This window comes from Pogoniulus pusillus, unplaced genomic scaffold, assembly GCF_015220805.1.
Source record: "Pogoniulus pusillus isolate bPogPus1 unplaced genomic scaffold, bPogPus1.pri scaffold_100_arrow_ctg1, whole genome shotgun sequence".
Classification (NCBI taxonomy): domain Eukaryota; kingdom Metazoa; phylum Chordata; class Aves; order Piciformes; family Lybiidae; genus Pogoniulus; species Pogoniulus pusillus.
In genome coordinates, this window is record NW_026974539.1 from 24,882 (window position 1) to 44,119 (window position 19,238).

Consider the following 19,238-nt stretch of genomic DNA (forward strand, 5'->3'; position numbering starts at 1 on the left):
ATTGTGAGTGACTGGGAGAGGACTGGGGACAGGGAGGGGATTAGTAGGGAGTGGGAGGTGACTGGTAGCACTAGGGACTGGGAGAGACTGAGAGGGGACTTGGATGGACCTGGAAAGGACTGGATTGGGACTGGGAGGGAAATGGGAGTGGATTGGAAGGGACTGAAAAGGACTGGGTGTGGAGTGGGATGTACTGGGAAAGGAGTGGAATGGGATTGTGAGAGAGTGGGATGGGACTGGGAGGGAGTGGGTGGGATTCAGAGACACTGGGAAGGAGTGGGATGAGTGAGATGGACTGGGAAGGGATCTGGGAAGGACTGAGCTGAACTGGGAGAGGAATGGGAAGGGGCCTGAGAGGTGTCAGGGAGGGGAATGGGACTGGGAGTTGCTGGGATGGGACAGGGAAGAGAATGGGAGGGACTGCTGGGAAGTGGGAGAGGAATGAGATGGAATGAGAGGGAGTGGAAGGGGATTGGGAGGGAAGGGAAAGGGATCTGGAATGAATTGTGAGTGTCTGGGAGGGGACTGGGGACTGGGAGGGGATTAGGTGGGAGTGGGAGGTGACTGGAAGGGGACTGGGATATTGTGGGAGCCAGTGGGATGGACTGGGAAGGATTGGGACGGGGCTGGGTGGGAGTGATAGAGGACTGGGACGGGACCGGGAGGGACTGAGAGAGACTGGGAGGGGACTGAGATGGATCTGATAAGGACTGGATTGGGACTGGGAGAGGACTGTGAGGGAACTGGGAGAGGACAGGAAGGGACTGGGAGGGGGAGTGGGAGGGATTGAGAGGAACTGGGAAGGACTTGGAGGAGACTGGGAGGGCATTGGGATGGAGTGGGAGTGGGATGGAGTGGGAAGGGGCCTGAGAGGTGTCAGGGAGGAGTGACCTGGGAGGGCATTGGGAGGGAATGGGAAGGGATCTGGAATGGATTGTGAGTGACTGGGAGGGGACTGGGAAGGTAGTGGGAGGGTGTGAAAGGTAGTTGGGGTGGCCTGGAAGGCATTGGGAGGGGACTGGGATGTACTGGGAGCTAGTGGGATGGACTGGGAAGGATTGGAAGGGGGCTGGGTGAGACTGGGAGGGGATTGGGAGGAAATGGGATCAGACTGGGAGGGACAGAGAGAGACTGGGAGGGGATTGGGAGGGAAGGGGAAGGGATGGGAAGGGGAGTGGGAAGGGGCTGGTAAGGACTGGATTTGGATTGGGAGAGGCCTGGAAAGGCCTGAGGAGGACTGGAAGGAGACCAGGAGGGATCGGGTAGGACTGGAATGGGATTGCAAGAGACTCGGAGGGGATTGGGAGGGAGTAGGATGGACTGGGAAGGGATCTGGGAAGGAGTGAGTGGGTCTGGGAGAGATTGGGTGAGACTGGGAAGGGGCCTGAGAGGTGTGAGGGAGAGGAATGGGCCTGGGTGGCCCTGGGATGGGACAGGGAGGGGAATGGGAGGGACTGATGGAAGTGGGATGGGATTGGGAGGGACTGGCGAGGCGTGGGAGGAGACTTGGAGGGACTGAGAGGTAGTGGGAGGGAAGTGGGAAAGGATGAGGGATGGAGTGGAGGGATTGTGAGGGACTGGGATGGCCTGGGAGGGGATGTGGAGGGCCTGGGAGAGAGGGATAGGGGCTCAGGAGTTAGTGGAGGGGACTGGGATATAGTGGGAGATAGGGGGATGGAGTGGGAGAGATTTGGAATGGATCTGGAATGGATTGTGAGTGAGTGGAATGGCAATGGAAAGGGACTAGGAGGGACTGACAGAGCGGGAGGGGACTGGGATGGAGCTGGAAAGGACTGGATTGCGACTGGAGAGGACTGAAAAGGACTAGGAGGGCAGTGGGAGAGGACTGTGAGGGGAGTGTGATGTACTGGGAAAGGAGTGGAATTGGATTATGTGAAACTGGGATGGTACTGGGAGGGGAGTGAGAGAGAGTGGTTGCGTCTGGGAAGGAGACTGATAGGTGACAGAGGGAATGGGACTGGGAGGGACAGGGAGAGTAATGGGAAGGACTGTTGGGAACTGGGAGAGGAATGGGATGCACTGGGCTTGGGAGTTAGTGGAGGGATTGGGATATACTGGGAGATAGTGGAATGAAGTGGGAGTAGATTGGGAGGGAATGGAGAGGGATCTGGAATGGATTGTGAGTGACTGGGAGAGGACTGGAATGGCACTGGGGACTGGGAGAGACTGGGAGAGGAGTGGGATGGGCCTGGAAAGGACTGGATTGGGACTGGGAGGGAAATGGGAGAGGATTGGAAGGGACTGAGAGAGGACTGGGTGGGGAGTGGGATGTACTGGGAAAGGAGAGGAATGAGATTGTGAGAGACTGGGAGGGGATTTGGAGGGAGTGGGTGGAATTCAGAGGAATGAGGAGGGATGGAGTGGGAGGGAGTAGGATGGACTGGGAAGGGATCTGGTAAGGACTGAGCAAAAGTGGGAGAGGATTGGGAAAGGGTCTGAGAGGTGGCAGGGAGGGGGAATGGGACTGAGAGGTGCTGGGATGGGACAGGGAGGGGAATGGGAAGGACTGGTGGGAAGTGGGAGAGGAATGGGAGTGTGTGGGAGGGGATTGGGAGGGAATGGGAAGGGATCTGGAATGGATTGTGAGTGACTGGGAGGGGCCTGGGGACTGGGAGGGGATTAGGAGGGAGTGGGAGGGGACTGGGAGGGACTTGGGAGGTGAGTGGAAGGGGAGCGGGACATACTGGGAGCTAGTGGGATGGACTAGGAAGGATTGGGTGAGGCTGGGTGGGACTGGGAGTGGATTGAGAGGAAATGAGAGAGGACTGGGACTGGGATGGACCTGGAAAGTACTGGATTAGGACTGGGAGGGCAATGGGAGAGGACTGGAAGGGACAGAGAAGGACTAGGAGAGGGGGTGGGATGTACTGGGAAAGGAGTGGAATTGGATGGAGTGGGAAGGGATCAGGGATGGAGTGGAGGGATTGGAAGTGACTGGGATGGACTGGGAGGTAGGGGGAGGGGAGTGGAAGTGTCTGAAAGGTACTCGGAGGGGCCTGGAAGAGTCTGTGAGGGGATTTGGAAGGACAGTGAAGGGAAGGGGAGGGACTGGAAGGGGACTGGGATATGGTGCGAAGAATGGAAGGAACTGGGACGGGACAGGGCGGGAATGGGATTGACTGACAGGGAGTGGGTGGGGACAGGGAGGGGAATGGGATTGACTGACAGGGAGTGGGTGGGGACAGGGAGGGGAATGGGATTGACTGACAGGGAGTGGGTGGGGACAGGGAGGGGAATGGGATTGACTGACAGGGAGTGGGTGGGGACAGGGAGGGGAATGGGATTGACTGACAGGGAGTGGGAGGGGACAGGGAGGGGAATGGGATTGACTGACAGGGAGTGGGAGGGGACAGGGAGGGGAATGGGATTGACTGACAGGGAGTGGGTGGGGACAGGGAGGGGAATGGGATTGACTGACAGGGAGTGGGAGGGGACAGGGAGGGGAATGGGATTGACTGACAGGGAGTGGGAGGGGACAGGGAGGGGAATGGAAAGGGATCTGGAATGGATTGTGAGTGAGTGGGAGGGGACTGGGCGGGAGAGGGAGGGGACTTAGTAGGGACTGGGAAGGGAATGAAAAGGGACTGGGAGGGTCTGAAAGGTAGTTGGAAGGGCCTGGAATGAACTGGGAGGGGACTGGGATGTACTGGGAGCTAGTGGGATGGACTGGGAAGGATTTGGAGGGGGCTGGATGGGACTGATAGGGGATTGGGTGGAAATGGGAGAGCACTGGGAGGGACAGTAAGAGACTGAGAGGGGACTGGGATGGACCTGGTAAGGACTGGATTGGGACTGGGTGAGGACTGTGAGTTGTACTGGGAAAGGACTGGAAGGGGAGGGCATGGGAAGGGCCTGGATGGGAACTGAAAGTGATCCTAGTAGGAACTGGGACGGATTGGGAGGGATTGAGAGGGGGTCTGGGAGAGACTGGAGCAGGATTGGGCAGGGACTGGGATGGGATTAGAGAGGGGCTGGGAGAGGTCTGGGAGGGAACTGGAAGGCACTGCAGAGGAATTGGGAGGGACTGGGAAGGATTTGGAGAGGTCTGGAAGGGAACTGGGAGGGACTGGGAGGGGGCTTGATGGGACTGGGAATCTTACCTGGAGGCGCTGGGAGCTGCTCTGGGGGCGCTGGGAGCCTCCACTGTGCCCCTGCCGCCGTTTGGTCTCCCTCCCCCCTCCCTCCTTCCCTCCCGGCGCTGACAGTGCAGGAGGGCCAGGCCACGCTCTGATTGGCCAGCGGGGCTCGGGCAGCAGCGCTCCCATTGGCTGCGCTGGGCCAGCCCCCCAGTTTGGGAACAGTGCGTCCCAGTTCGGGACCAGTCCCTCCCAGTTTAGGAACAGTGCATCCCAGTTCGGGACCAGGCCCCCCCAGTTTGGGAGCAGTGCGTCCCAGTTCAGGACCAGGCCCCCCCAGTTTGGGAACAGTGTGTCCAAGTTGGGGACCAGTCCCCCCCAGTTTGGGAACAGTGCATCCCAGTTCGGGACCAGCCCCCCCCAGTTTGGGAACAGTGCGTCCCACTTCAGGACCAGCCCCCCCAGTTTAGGAACAGTGCGTCCCAGTTCAGGACCAGGCCCCCACGGATCAGGGATGGAGTGGAGGGATTGGGAGGGACTGGGATGGCCTGGGAGGGGATGTGGAGGGAGAGAGGGATAGGGGCTTGGGAGTTAGTGGAGGGGACTGGGATATACTGGGAGATAGTGGAATGGAGTGGGAGAGGATTGGGAGGGAAGGGAGAGGGATCTGGAATGGATTGTGAGTGACTGGGAGAGGACTGGAATGGCACTAGGGACTGGGAGAGACTAAGAGAGACTGGGAAGGGACTGGGATGGATGTGGAAAGGACTGGATTGGGACTGGGAGAGGACTGGGAGGGAAATGGGAGAGGATTGGAAGGGACTGAAAAGAACTGGGTGCGGAGTGGGATGTACTGGGAAAGGAGTGGAATGGGATTGTGAGAGAGTGGGATTTGACTAGGAGGGGTTTGGGAGGGAGTGGGTGGGATTCAGAGACACGGGGAAGGAGTGGGAGTGAGATGGACTGGGAAGGGATCTGGGAAGGACTGAGCTAAACTGGGAGAGGACTGGGAAGGAGCCTGAGAGGTGTCAGGGAGGGGAATGGGCCTGAGAGGTGCTGGGATGGGACAGGGAGGGGACTGGGAGGGACTGCTGGGAAGTGGGAGAGGAATGAGATGGAATGGGAGGGAGTGGCAGGGGATTGGGAGGGAAGGGAAAGGGATCTGGAATGAATTGTGAGTGACTGGGAGGGGATAGGGAGGGGATTAGGAGGGAGTGGGAGGTGACTGGAAGGGGACTGGGATATTCTGGGAGCCAGTGGGACGGACTGGGAAGGATTGGGATGAGGCTGGATGGGAGTGATAGAGGACTGGGAGGGGACTGGAATGGGACTGGGATATTCTGGGAGCTAGTGGGATGGACTGGGAAGGATTGGGATGAGGCTGGATGGGAGTGATAGAGGACTGGGATGGGACTGGGAAGGGACTGAGAGAGACTGGGAGGGGACTGAGATGGACCTGGTAAGGACTGGACTGGGACTGGGAGAGGACTGTGAGGGAACTGGGAGAGGCCAGGGAGGGGAGTGGGAGGGATTGAGAGGAACTGGGAAGGACTTGGAGGAGACTGGGAGGGCATTGGGATGGAGTGGGAGTGGGATGGAGTGGGAAGGGGCCTGAGAGGTGTCAGGGAGGAGAGTGGCCTGGGAGGGCATTGGGAGGGAATGGGAAGGGATCTGGAATGGATTGTGAGTGACTGGGAGGGGACTGGGCCAGAGTGGGAGGGTGTGAAAGGTATTTGGGGTGGCCTGGAAGGCATTGTGAGGGACTAGGAGGGGACTGGGATGTACTGGGAGCGAGTGGGATGGACTGGGAAGGATTGGAAGGGGGCTGGGTGAGACTGGGAGGGGATTGGGAGGAAATGGGATCAGACTGGGAGGGACAGAGAGAGACGGGGAGGGGATTGGGAGGGAAGGGGAAGGGATGGGAAGGCGAGTGGGAAGGGGCTGGTAAGGACTGGATTTGGATTGGGAGAGGCCTGGAAAGGACTGAGGAGGACTGGAAGGAGACCAGGAGAGATTGGGTAGGACTGGAATGGGATTGTGAGAGACTGGGAAGGGATTGGGAGTGAGTGGGTGGGATTCAGAGGAACGGGGAGGGAGTGGGAGGGAGTAGGATGGGCTGGGAAGGATTGAGCTGAACTGGGAGAGGACTGGGAAGGGGCCTGAGAGGTGTCAGGGAGAGGAATTGGACTGGGAGGTGCTGGGATGGGACAGGGAGGGGATTTGGAAAGGATTGTGAGTGACTGGGAGGGGACTGGGCAGGTGGTGGGAGGGTGTGAAAGGTGGTTGGTGTGGCATGGGAGGGGACTGGCATATACTGGGAGCCAGTGGGATGGGCTGGGAAGGATTGGGAGGGGGCTGGGTGGGACTGATAGAGGTCTGAGAGGAAATGGGAGAGAACTGTGAGGGACTGGAGTTGGACTGGGAAAGGACTCATCCCAGTCCTCTCCCAGTCCTCAGTCCCTGCAAGTCCTGTCCCATTCCTTCCCAATCCTCTCCCAGACCGTCCCAGTCGCAATCCAGTCCTTCCCTGTCCGTCCCAGTGTCTCCCAGTATGCCCCAGTCCCCTTCCAGACTAGGGTGATTGTGAGCGAGTGGGAGAGGCAGGGAGGGGAATGGGAGGGAGAGCTGGGAAGTGGGATGGGCTTGGGAGGGACTGGTGTGGAGTGGGAGGAGACTGAGAGGGAAGTGGGAAAGGATGAGGGATGGAGTGAAGGGATTGTGAGGGACTGGGATGGCCTGGGAGGGGATGTGGAGGGCCTGGGAGAGAGGGATAGGGGCATGGGAGTTAGTGGAAGGGACTGGGATATACTGGGAGATAGTGGAATGGAGTGGGAGTGGATTGGGAGGGAATGGAGAGGGATCTGGAACGGATTGTGACTGGGAGAGGACTGGAATGGCAATAGGGACTGGGAGGGGACTGGGATGGAGCTGGAAAGGACTGGATTGGGACTGGGAGAGGATTGGGAGGGAAATGGGAGAGGATTGGAAGGGACTGAAAAGAACTGGGTACGGAGTGGGATGGACTGGGAAAGGAGTAGAATGGGATTGTGAGAGAGTGGGATGGGACTGGGAGGGGTTTGGGAGGGAGTGGGTGGGATTCAGAGACACGGGGAAGGAGTGGGAGTGAGATGGACTGGGAAGGGATCTGGGAAGGACTGAGCTAAACTGGGAGAGGACTGGGAAGGAGCCTGAGAGGTGTCAGGGAGGGGAATGGGCCTGGGAGGTGCTGGGATGGGACAGGGAGGGGACTGGGAGGGACTGCTGGGAAGTGGGAGAGGAATGAGATGAAATGGGAGGGAGTGGAAGGGGATTGGGAGGGAAGGGAAAGGGATCTGGAATGAATTGTGAGTGACTGGGAGGGGACTGGGCATAGGGAGGGGATTAGGAGGGAGTGGGAGGTGACTGGAATGGGACTGGGATATTCTGGGAGCCAGTGGGATGGACTGGGAAGGATTGGGATGGGGCACAGTGGGGGTGATAGAGGACTGGGCGGGGCCTGGGATGGGACTGGGAAGGGACTAGGCGGGACTGAGAGAGACTGGGAGGGGACTGAGATGGATCTGATAAGGACTGGATTGGGACTGGGAGAGGACTGTGAGGGAACTGGGAGAGGCCAGGAAGGGCCAGGGAGGGGAGTGGGAGGGATTGAGAGGAACTGGGAAGGCCTTGGAGGAGACTGGGAGGGCATTGGGATGGAGTGGGACGGAGTGGGAAGGGGCCTGAGAGGTGTCAAGGAGGAGAGTGGCCTGGGAGGGCATTGGGAGGGAATGGGAAGGGATCTGGAATGGATTGTGAGTGACTGGGAGGGTGTGAAAGGTAGTTGGGGTGGCCTGGAAGGCATTGTGAGGGACTAGGAGGGGACTGGGATGTACTGGGTGCCAGTGGAATAGACTGGGAAGGATTGGAAGGGGGCTGGGTGAGACTGGGAGGGGATTGGGAGGGAAGGGAAAGGGCTGGGAACGGGAGTGGGAAGGGGCTGGTAAGAACTGGATTTGGATTGGGAGAGGCCTGGAAAGGACTGAGGAGGACTGGAAGGAGACCAGGAGGGATTGGGTAGGACTGGAATGGGATTGCGAGAGATTGGGAGGGGATTGGGAGGGAGTGGGATGGACTGCGAAGGGATCTGGGAAGGAGTGAGTGGGACTGGGAGGGATTGGGTGAGACTGGGAAGGGGCCTGAGAGGTCTTGGGATGGGACAGGGAGGGGAATGGGAGGGACTGATGGAAGTGGGATGGGATTGGGAGGACTGGTGAGGCGTGGGAGGAGACTTGGAGGGACTGAGAGGTAGTGGGAGGGAAGTGGGAAAAGATGAGGGATGGAGTGGAGGGATTGTGAGGGACTGGGATGGCCTGGGAGGGGATGTGGAGGGCCTGGGAGAGAGGGATAGGGGCTCGGGAGTTAGTGGAGGGGACTGGGATATACTGGGAGATAGTGGGATGGAGTGGGAGAGATTGGGAATGGATCTGGAATGGATTGTGAGTGAGTGGAATGGCAATGGAAAGGGACGAGGAGGGACTGACAGAGTGGGAGGGGTCTGGGATGGAGCTGGAAAGGACTGGATTGGGACTGGGAGAGGACTGGAAAGGACTGAAAAGGACTGGGAGGGCAGTGAGATGTAGTGGGAAAGGAGTGTAATGGGATAGTGAGGGACTGGGAAGGGATTGGGAGTGAGTGGGTGGGATTCAGAGGAACGGGGAGGGAGTGGGAGGGAGTAGGATGGGCTGGGAAGGGATCTGGGAAGGACTGAGCTGAACTGGGAGAGGACTGGGAAGGAGCCTGAGAGGTGGCAAGGGAGGGGAATTGGACTGGGAGGTGCTGGGATGGGACAGGGAGGAGATTTGGAAAGGATTGTGAGTGACTGGGAGGGGACTGGGCAGGTGGTGGGAGGGTGTGAAAGGTGGTTGGAGTGGCATGGGAGGGGACTGGACTATACTGGGAGCCAGTGGGATGGGCTGGGAAGGATTGGGAGGGGGCTGGGTGGGACTGATAGAGGACTGGGAGGAAATGGGAGAGGACTGTGAGGGACTGGAGTTGGACTGGGAAAGGACTCATCCCAGTCCTCAGTCCCTGCCAGTCCTGTCCCATTCCTTCCCAGTCCTCTCCCAGACCGTCCCAGTCCCAATCCAGTCCTTCCCAGTCCATCCCAGTGTCTCCCAGTATGCCCCAGTCCCCTTCCAGACTAGGGTGATTGTGAGTGAGTGGGAGAGGCAGGGAGGGGAATGGGAGGGAGAGCTGGGAAGTGGGATGGGCTTGGGAGGGACTGGTGTGGAGTGGGAGGAGACTGAGAGGGAAGTGGGAAAGGATGAGGGATGGATTGGAGGGATTGTGAGGGACTGGGATGGCCTGGGAGGGGATGTGGAGGGCCTGGGAGAGAGGGATAGGGGCATGGGAGTTAGTGGAGGGGACTGGGATATACTGGGAGATAGTGGAATGGAGTGGGAGTGGATTGGGAGGGAATGGAGAGGGATCTGGAATGGATTGTGACTGGGAGAGGACTGGAATGGCACTAGGGACTGAGAGAGACTGGGATGGAGCTGGAAAGGACTGGATTGGGACTGGGAGAGGATTGGGAGGGAAATGGGAGAGGATTAGGGATGGAGTGGAGGGATTGTGAGGGACTGGGATGGCCTGGGAGGGGATGTGGAGGGCCTGTGAGAGAGGGATAGGGGCTTGGGAGTTAGTGGAGGGAATTGGGATGCAGAGGGAGGGAAGTGGAAGGGACTGCAAGGGAATTGGGAGGGACTGGAGGGATTCGGAGAGGTCTGGAATGGGCCTGGGAGAGGACGTGTTGAGACTGGGATCCGTACCTGGAGGCACTGGGAGCCATCTGGGAAGCACTGGGAGCCATCCTGGGAGGACGGGGAGCCATCTGGGAAGCACTGGGAGCCATCCTGGGAGGACGGGGAGCCATCCTGGAGGCACTGGGAGCCATCTGGGAAGCACTGGGAGCTGAACTGGGAGCCGCCATTGTGTCCCCTGCCACCATTTTGTTTCCCTCCCTCCCTCCCTGACGCTGTGAGGGGAAAGAGCGGGAAAGCCAGGCTGCGCTCTGATTGGCCAGCGGGGCTTAGGCGGGAAGCGCTCCCATTGGCTGCACTGGGCCCAATTCCCCCACTTGGTGTGCACTTTGGGCCCAGTTCCTACCAGTTTGGGCCCAGTTTGGGACCACTTCCATCCCAAGCCCACCCAGTCCCCTCCCATTTCCATCCCACTGCCTCCCAGTCTCTACCAGTCCCCTCCCATTTCCATCCCACTGCCTCCCAGTCTCTCCCAGTCCCCTCCCATTTCCATCCCACTGCCTCCCAGTCTCTCCCAGTCCCCTCCCATTTCCATCCCACTACCTCCCAGTCTCTACCAGTCCCCTCCCATTTCCATCCCACTACCTCCCAGTCACCTCCCAGTCGTTCCCAGTCCTTCCAGGGATGGAAGTGTCGGGGACTGGGAGGGGATCTGCAAGAGACTGGAATTGACTGTGAGTGGATCTGGGAGGTACTGGGATCGGATCTGGGAGAGACTGAGAGGGGCTGGAAGGGACGGTGGAGGAATGGAGGGGTTTGGGATCGGGTCTGGGAGCGACTGTGAGGGGCTGGAAGGGACGGGGAGGAATGGAGGGGTCTGGGATTGGATCTGGAAGGGACTGGAAGGGACGGGGAGGAATGGAGGGGTCTGGGATTGGATCTGGAAGCGACTGTGAGGGACTGGAAGGGACGGGGAGGAACGAAAGGGACTGGGATTGGATCTGGGAGCAACTGTGAGGGGCTGGAAGGGATGGGGAGGAACGAAAGGGACAGGGATCGGATCTGGGAGCGACTGTGAGGGGCTGGAAGGGACGGGGAGGAACGAAAGGGACGGGGCGGGGATCTGGGCGGGACTGGGAGGGATAGGGACGGAGCTGGGATCGACTGGGAGGGGTTTGGGAGGGACTGGGCCGGTCCGGGCGGTATCTGTGTGGGCCTGGGAGCAGAGGAGAGCATGGGAGCCATCCTGTGAGCACTGTGCGTTGTCCTGGAGCACTGGGAGGTACTGGGATCCATACCTGGAGGCGCTGGGAGCTGAGCTGGGAGCGCTGGGAGCCGCCACGGAGCCCCCTGCGGCCGTTTTGTCTCCCTCCCCCCTCCCTCCCGGCGCCGTGAGGGGAAAGAGCGGGAAAGCCAGGCCGTGCTCTGATTGGCCAGCGGCGTTTGGGCGGGAAGCGCTCAGCCTCTGCGCTCTGGCAGGCTCTGGGGGGTCTTACTCTGGGTTTCGGTGTCCCCTTTGGCTCGCCCCCCCCAGCCACGGCTCCAGGGGTCTGGGGGTATCGAAAGGGCCTTTGGGGGCATCTAAAGGCGTCAGGGGTGAGCTGGAGGGGGTCTGCGGGTATCTAAAGGAGGCCTGTGGCCATGTAGAGGGGTCAGGGACCCTCGTAAAGGGGTCCGTGGGCACCTAGAGTGGGTCTGGCGAGATGCAAAGGTGGAGGCTGTGCTTGCTGTGCAAGGCTGCTTGTGTGTGTGTGCTTTAGGTGTGGTTTGCTCTGGGGTGCAGTCAGTGTGTGCTGCTGTCCAGCCGAAGCACTGCAGAGCTGCTGCTTCTCCTTGCAGCACACGCTCAGAGGACAGGTCCCTGGATTGCAGTGCTGCTCCAATGGCCTGTGGTGGCTGCAGGCAGCCGCGGCCCGGGGAGCCCAAGACTCAGCGTGTGGAAGGGTTGGGAGCAGCCCTGGGTGCCTGCAAGGATTCGGGAGGTCAGCTGAGCAGGTGAGATGGATCTGAGACACCTTTCAGAGCAGCTGCTGTGAGTATCTGGAGTCTTCCTGCAGCGTTGGTGCAGTTAAAGTAGAGGAAGCAGCTCTGGAAGGTTTGTGCTGCATCTTCCATCCAGCTGCGTTCTGCAGCCCCTGGGAAGGTGTTGGTTGGTAGAGCGCATCTGTGGGAGGTGTGAAGGGAGCTGGGGGTCTGTCTGCCTGCACAGGGAGAGCTCAGCTGTCTCTGCTCGTCACAGTGCTAGAGAGCAGCTTTCAGAGCTCCGCAGCGTGCTGGAGCTGCTGCAGGAGGATCAACTGGTGTCTGCCTCCCAGACACAGGGAGAGCAGCGTGGAGCCTCCTCCTGTCTGCTTCGTCCATGTGGCAGCTGTCCTGGCACTTGTCATGCCAGTGGAGTAACTGAGCCATGCCGAGAGAGGGGAAGAAATGCAAAGCAGTGGCCCTGAGACAAATCTCACTCTTCCCACAGGCCCGAGCAGGTCTGAAACCCTGCCACGGAGAGGCACTGGCCCCGCAGCAGTGCCTGCATTTCAGCAGCTGCCCATCGGAGCTAAGCACAGCCTCGGCTCAGAGGTGAGGGCATGGCTGTGAGAGTGCAGCTGTCACCAGCACCTGCTCCTCTGCGTGCTCCAGTGGGGCCAAACGTTTCAGATCCACCACTCCTCTGGGGACTGCAGCACTGAGGACTAATTTGAGGGTGGGTTTGTGTTGGGTTGGTTGGTTTGGCTTTGGTTGTTTTTTTCCCAGGTGCCAAAGCATTTGGGCCGTCTCTGATCTCACTGATCCCTTTTCTGTCATAAATGAAGCTTTACCAAAAAAGTTACAGTCGTGTCACTTCCAGCCTGATCTGCATGGCTTGAGCAGCCACTGCCAAAGAGCAAAGCCTTTGTCAGGGCTCTCGGAGCAGCTCATTTGTTGTGTGTGTGAAAAAGGCAACCAAGTGTCAGGGGTTGTCTTTCCCATCTTCTGGTGGGGTGCTCTGACGTGCTTTATTTCTGTCTGGCTGTCGCTGGTACGTGTCCCTGGCAGCTCAGGAGCATGTCTGCTGGGCAGTGCTGGGGGCCAGGCGTCCCTCCTGTGTGTGCATGGCCCACATGGCAGCACCCTGCAGTCAGAGCTGACTGTGTGCACTGGAGGTGGAGTGTTGGAGTGGGATCAGCTCAGAGCTCTGCAAGGTCAGTGCATGGCAGTGGAAAATGAAATGCTTTGGCAGTGTTTTTACTGGGGGCATAGGAGCGTGCCCTCACCTTCACAGTGTGAGTAACTGAGCTTTGTCCTTGGTTGTTTCACTCTTTGCAGGTTTGCACTTTGCTTTCCACTCCACTGGCCAAGCCAGCCAGATGTGCAGCAGCAGCAGGATGGGCACGAGGGCCCCAGCTGCTGCGGTGAATCCGTCAGCACGGACGCTGGTGCCGCTGCAGCCTGGCCCTGCAGCCTGGCAGGGTGATCTCCTTGGGCTCGGCTCCTGTGGGCTCCAGGTAGGGTTTGTCTGTGTCTGCCAGGAGGGAAGGGTTGAAAAGGAGATTGCTCAGTCAGAGCTCTGACCTAGTAGCTGAAGATTCTGTCCAATGCAGATGCTAACAGAGCAGCTGGAGGAGCAGAAAGCCTCTCGTGCAAACGGCTGTGGAGTGCTTCTCTCTGTTCCCTGCTGCTGGGAGGTGCTGACAGGTTAGGGTTTGCAGGGAGGCAGATCTCGCGGAGCAGGGCTGAACTCACTGTGCAAGGACACTGCACAATCCAGTGTGGATCAAAAGCGAGTGACAACTTTATTTAGTAGCCACACGCTTATATGTGTTACAGATAATTTATGCATACATGTAAGAAGCTAAATGGCTGAATCCCTAAATACCCCATTTGCTCTGCTTGAGTTGTCTGCTGACTCATCAAGGACAGTGCCTCCCTGGCTAGTTATATTAAATGCTGCCTTTGTTTATTCAATATGTCTTTGTTTCTGTGTGGCCTAGCACAGCCTTAATTTAGTTCCATATACTCATCCTGCTTGCCCACTTCTAAGTCATGTCCATTTTCCTTTAGCCATTCTGCAACAAGGGTTAGTGGAGGGGTGTGAAGAATTTGCAGGGATCTCTAAGGGTCTGCAGACACCTTTGAAAGGTCTGAAGTTGTCTGTAGATGTCTCTAGGGTGCTGCAGGGGTCTGCAGGCACCTCTTAAATGTCTGGAGGGGTCTGTAGCTGTCTGTAGAGGTCTCTAGAGCTTTGTAGAGGAATGTGGGTGCCTGCAGCTGTCTCTAGGGGGGTGTGGAGGTCTGCAGGCACCTTTCAAATGTCTGGAGGGGTCTGCAGAGCTCTGTCAGGGTCTGTAGATTTTGGCAGGGTTCTGTAGGAGTCTCTGGGCAACTTTTAAAGGTGTGGAGGGGTCTGCAGGTGCCTGTTGAGCTTTGTCCATGTCTGTGGTGGTGTGTAGGTGAGTGTGGGTGTCTGCAGAGGTGTGAAGGGGTCTGTAGCTATTTGTCAGGGTCTGAGAGAGTCTGCAGAGGTCTGTAGAGTTGAGTAGGTGTTTGGAGGTTTCTGTGTGGGTCTGTAGGTGCCTGCAGGCATCAGTGAAGGCTCTGGAGGGGTCTGTAGATGTGTGCAGGGGTCTGTTAAATATCTGGAGGGGTCTGGATGGGTGTGGGGAGCTCTGTAGGGGTCTGTATGTGTTTGCAGGCAGCTGCAGGGGTCCGTAGATGCCTGTAGGGATTTGCAGGGCTCTGTTAGTTCTCTGCAGAGGTCTGCCTGGGTCTGGAGGTGCCTTTTAATGGGTCTGTGGAGGTCTGGAGGGCTCTACAGAGTTCTGCAGTGGGCTGCAGTGGTCTGTTAAAGGTGTGGAGGGGTCTGTAGGTGTCTGCATTCAGTGAAGGAGTTCTTTGGCTCCAGGACACTTGTGTCCAGTGTCTCTAAAGTGTGACTGTCCCAAATGAGATAGAGGTGCACTGGCAGCGTGTTTGCAGATGGCCCCAAGCTGAGTGGTGCTGGAGAGCAAGCAGAGGGGCAGGATGGCATCCAGGAAACACCTGGGCAGGCAGGGGAGCTGGGCCCAGGCGAAGCTTGTGAGGTTCCAGGAGAGCAAGGGCAGGGTGCTGCGTGTGGGCGGCAGGAAGCCTGCCTGTGCCTGCGGGCTGGGGGCGGAGGCGATAAAGAGCAGCCCTGGGGGTGCTGGGGAGAAGCTGAGTGCGAGCACATGGTGTGAGCTTGCAGGCCAGGAGGAGCCTGTCGGTGTCTGCAGGGCTGTGCAAGCAGCTGTAGAAGTCTGCCCAGGTCTGTAGGTGTCTGCAGGGGTCTTCTAAAAGGCCTGGAGGCTTTTCTGAGTGTGCAGAGGTGTGCGGGGGTCTGGAGGCATCTGTAGGTACCCTTAGGGGCCTGGAGGGCTCTCTGGAAGTCTGTGGAGCTCTCTGGGTGTCTGTGGAGGTGGTTCGGGGTCTGTAGAGGTGTCTGTGGTGCTGTAGGTGTCTCAAAAGGCTGTGAAGGTCTTGAGGTGCCTTGCAAAGGTCTCGAGGTGTCTGTAGAGGTCTGCCGGGTTCTCTGGCAGTCTGTAGAGGTCTGTGGGGGTCTCTAGGGGCCTCTTAAAGACATGTAGGGGTCTGCAGGGCTCTATGGAAAGGTCGGGAGGGGTCCCTAGAGGTCTCTAGGAGGCTGGAGGGGTGTGCAAGTGTCTGTAGCATTCAGCAGGGGTGTGGAGGTTTCTGTTCTGGGCCCGCAGGTGTCTGCAGGCATCTTGTAAAGGTCTGCAGGGGTCTGTGGAGCTCTGTCAGGCATCTGTTAAGTGTCTGCAGGAATGCATTCAAGGTGTGGAGGGGGCTGCAGGGCTCTGCAGAGGAGGCTGTGGCTGTGTGTAGAGGTCTTAGGGGTGTGAAGAGTTTGCAGGGGTCTGTAAGGGTCTGCAGAGCCCTTGGAAAGGTCTGAAGTTGTCTGTAGGAGTCTGGAGATGTCTCTAGGGCTCTGCAGGGGTCTGCTGCTGCGGGAGGAGTGGGCTGCGGAGCCACGCCCCCTCCCTGGCCTTTCTTGCCTGGCTCTGGTTGCTGCCTCTTTATTTGCATAACCACACCCCCTTTCCGTAGCCACGCCCCCTCCCCATGCTGCGCCTGGCCCCACCCCTCAGTAACTAATTATATGGTGACAGATTTGGAGCTTCCTTTGGAGGAGGAGTTCAGGAGGTGGCTGCTGATTGGTGGATTGTGATGGGCGTGTTTTGCCGCTTGTTCTGCCTCCCTCATTTGCATACATTTCAATATCAGGCTCTGCCTTTGAGTACCTTGGAGATGTGTTGGGGGTTGGGGAGGGCTTACAGGGAGGGTCAGCAGCTGATTGGTGGATCCTGTGGGGGCTGTGGGCATGGTCACCCCTGTGCCCCGCCCCCTCATTTGCATAAATGAAGGCAGGGTCCACCTGGCGGAGTTTGGTGCTTTATTGGGGGGGGCGGGGGGGAGACTGGTTAGGACGGGGAGGGTCAGCAGCTGATTGGTGCGTCCTCTGCCGTGGGCGGGGCCTGCCCCTGCCCCGCCCCTCCGAAGCGCTCGATGGTCTCCAGCACAGCCCCAGCAGCTCCAGGAAGGAGGAGACCTCCCCCCGCAGGCCTCCAGCCCCCCGGGAGACCCAGAGCCTATGGGGGGAGGGCTCAGGGACCCCCAGACCCTCCCAGGGACCTCCAATAACCGCCCAGGGACCTCTGATGACCTCTCGGGGACCCCCAGACCCTCCCAGGGACCCCCAGACCTTCCTAGGGACCTCTCAGGGACCCTCAGACCCTCCTAGGGACCACCCAGGGACCCGCAGACCCACCCACTGGCCTCCCAGAGACCCCCACTCACCTCCTTGTATGCCCCCACTAATCCCCCAGCCCCTCCCCGTCCCCGCCCAGCGACCCCCAGTGCCCACTCAGGCCCTCAGCTTGTCCCCGCAGCACTGCAGCCTGGCCTGGGGGCGCTGCTGAGGCCTCCCCCCGGGCCGGGCTGGGGGCTGCAGGCCTGGGCCCAGCGCCCTCAGTGCCACCTGTGCCAGGCCAGCAGGCAGCGGCAGCAGCACCTCCCTGGCAGGGCAGGTCAAGGAGCCTCGGGGGAGGGACCCCAGCACCCCCCAGCGTCCCCCCAGTCCCCTCCCACTGCTCCCAGTCCCCCCCAGGCACCCCTGGGACTCTCTATGGCACCCACAGACCCTTCCCCTACCCCCAGCCACCTCTGACCCCCGTCAAAACCTCACCCGGGGACCCCCATGACACCCCCAGACCCTCCCTCTGCTCCACTGCCCCCTCCCCCCAGCCACCTCGGACCCTTCCCAAGGCGGCCCCAAACCCCCCCAACCCCGGGGCCGCCTACAACACCCCCAGACCCTCCCCCTACCCCCTTCAGCCACTTCGGCCCCCCCCCAAATCCCCCTGCGACCCCCCCAAACGCCCCTGGCAACCACTGACTCATCCCCAGACCCTCCCCCCACTGCTCGCCCCCCCCCAGCCACCTCATCCCTCCCCCCGGGACTCCTCAAACCCCCCTGGGGCCCCCCCGAAGCCCCTCTGGGACTCTCCAAAACCCCCCAGCCCCTTCCCCCGCCCCCCCCCGAGCCCTCTCGGACCCCTCCCGGGACCCCCCAACTCCGCCTAAGACCCCCCCGGGGCTGGGTACAGCCGCAGCAGCTCGCTCCGCGCCGCCATCTTGCCTCCGTGCCGTCACTTCCGGCTGGCAGGCGACGCTCTGGGCCGCTCCTCTCGCTGGTCAAAGCCGCTCTAGGCCTCCGAGGTCCTCCAGGCGCCACTGCGAGCGGCTCTGGGCCAAAGCAATGTCTGTGCTCAGCTGCAGGGATGGATTTGCCTGCACTCAAGCTGCTGCTGCCAGAGCCCCTCCGTGTCAATCTGTGCTGCCGTTGGGTTCTGCAGCTCTCTCCAGCAAGCATGGCATGAGCTGAAGGAGCAGCAGGAGCAGCATGGCCGTTCCCCAGGCAGCAGGAGGGTTCAGCCCAGCACCAGCTCATGCGGGAGGAGCAGATGCTGAGGGACATCCCCCACGAGACGCAGGTGGCCAAAGAGGCTGGGTCAGGTAAAGCTTTGTGTGGAGTTTGTGCTCCTTCTGGCAGTCAGGTGCACCGGTTCTGAGGAGTAGAAGCATGGAGTGGTTGCTGTTGGAGAAGAGCTTCCAAATCATCCAGGGCAGCCCTTAAGGCAGCACTGCCAGGTCACCCCTAAAGCATGTCCCTGAGCAGCACAGCTGTAGGACTTTTCCTCCCTCCAGGTAGCTGCAGCCAGCAGTGAGGTCACTGATCAGACTCTGTGCTCAGAGCAGAGCTGCTGCAGCCCTCTCAGCATCTTGGTGGCCTCCTCTGCACTGGCTCCAACACTTCCATGTCCTTCTTGTGCTGGGGGCTCCAGAACTGCCCCCAGGACTGCAGATGGGGTGTGAGGAGAGCAGAGGCAAGGGGCAGAATCCCCTCCCTTGCCCTGCTGCCCACACTGCTCTTGCTGGAGCCCAGCACAGGGTTGCTGTCTGGGCTGCACTCACACTGCAGGCTCCTCTTGAGCTTTGCATCAGCCCAGACCCCCAGGGCCTGTTCCTCAGGGCTGCTCTCAGCCGTTCCCCATCCAGCCTGGAGTTGTGCTTGGGATTGTACCCACCCAGGTGCAGGACCTTGCACTTGGCCTTGATGAATGCCATGAGGTTGGCCTGGGCGCACCTCTGCAGCCTGCCCAGTTTGTAACTGGGGCTGTAAAGAATGGTTATGCATTGCCTGTGCTTCTGATTTCAGGAGAGTCCCATTTCACTCTTGATGCTTTCTTTAAGAGAGGCATACAACTGAGCTCCCTCAGAGAAGCAGCATGAAGTGCATGAAGGATGCTGGCTGCACTCAGTACAGACAAGGCACATTGGAGTAGGTTAACAAGATGCTTGACATTTGCCCTTAATGGTCATTGTCTTCAAATGCATCATTCGGGAGTGAAGTTGCTTGGCATTTGCAGTTGACTACTTCTTCTCTGGCCTTTGGAGTGAAGGAAGGGAAAAACCAGAGTTGAAGATGTCAGCTCTGTAAGTTTTCTCTGGGTGATCAGAGCATGCACAAAATCCTGTGCTTGTGCTCTGGAAGATTCTAGGAGCTTCAGGGGGACTCAGGGAGCACAAGTTCTGGATTTCTGTGGGCTGTCTCTAGATGAACACCTGAGTGCAGTGAATCTAAAAGCAGCTGTCTCTCATTTGAAGTTAAAGTGATGTGACTGATCTGGTGCATTATAGGTGCCAAAAAGGAGACCTTCTTCACCTGCTTCTCCTGTGCAAGCTCTTCTGTCTGTCTGCTGAGATGTTTCTGCCTGTTTCTCTGGCAGAGAAGTGTTTGCTTTTTGGGCTGGGTAAGTAGGAGATTTGTTTTGTTGATTTGCTTTGTTTTGTCGCTGAATACATGGTGCAGCTGGCCTCAGATGCTTTTTGT

General features: G+C 59.2%; 2 protein-coding genes across 3 annotated transcripts in view; both read left to right on the top strand.

The window, feature by feature from the left end:
* Positions 1-13,774, top strand: part of LOC135173846 (uncharacterized) — a 38,115-nt gene extending 24,341 nt beyond the window's left edge. Inside the window, exons 7-11 of the mRNA XM_064141049.1 lie at positions 11,675-11,830; positions 12,306-12,409; positions 12,866-13,011; positions 13,136-13,314; positions 13,411-13,774. Of these exons, the coding sequence (XP_063997119.1) occupies positions 11,675-11,830; positions 12,306-12,409; positions 12,866-13,011; positions 13,136-13,314; positions 13,411-13,509 (684 nt within the window). The 3' untranslated portion in view covers positions 13,510-13,774. The remainder of the gene's footprint in view (positions 1-11,674; positions 11,831-12,305; positions 12,410-12,865; positions 13,012-13,135; positions 13,315-13,410) is intronic.
* The window catches only part of LOC135173849 (protein disulfide-isomerase TMX3-like), a 42,324-nt gene that overhangs the window by 21,107 nt on the left and 1,979 nt on the right, over positions 1-19,238 (top strand). The window contains exons 1-3 of one of the 2 annotated variants that reach the window (XR_010301453.1): positions 17,776-17,860; positions 18,599-18,686; positions 19,046-19,158. Coding sequence is in view for 1 of the 2 variants with exons in the window: in XM_064141051.1 (XP_063997121.1) it covers positions 17,748-17,860 (113 nt within the window). In the remaining variant the exon portion in view is untranslated. Of the gene's footprint in view, positions 1-17,700; positions 17,861-18,598; positions 18,687-19,045; positions 19,159-19,238 lie in introns of those variants that run through there. The other variant, XM_064141051.1, reaches the window with a different exon arrangement.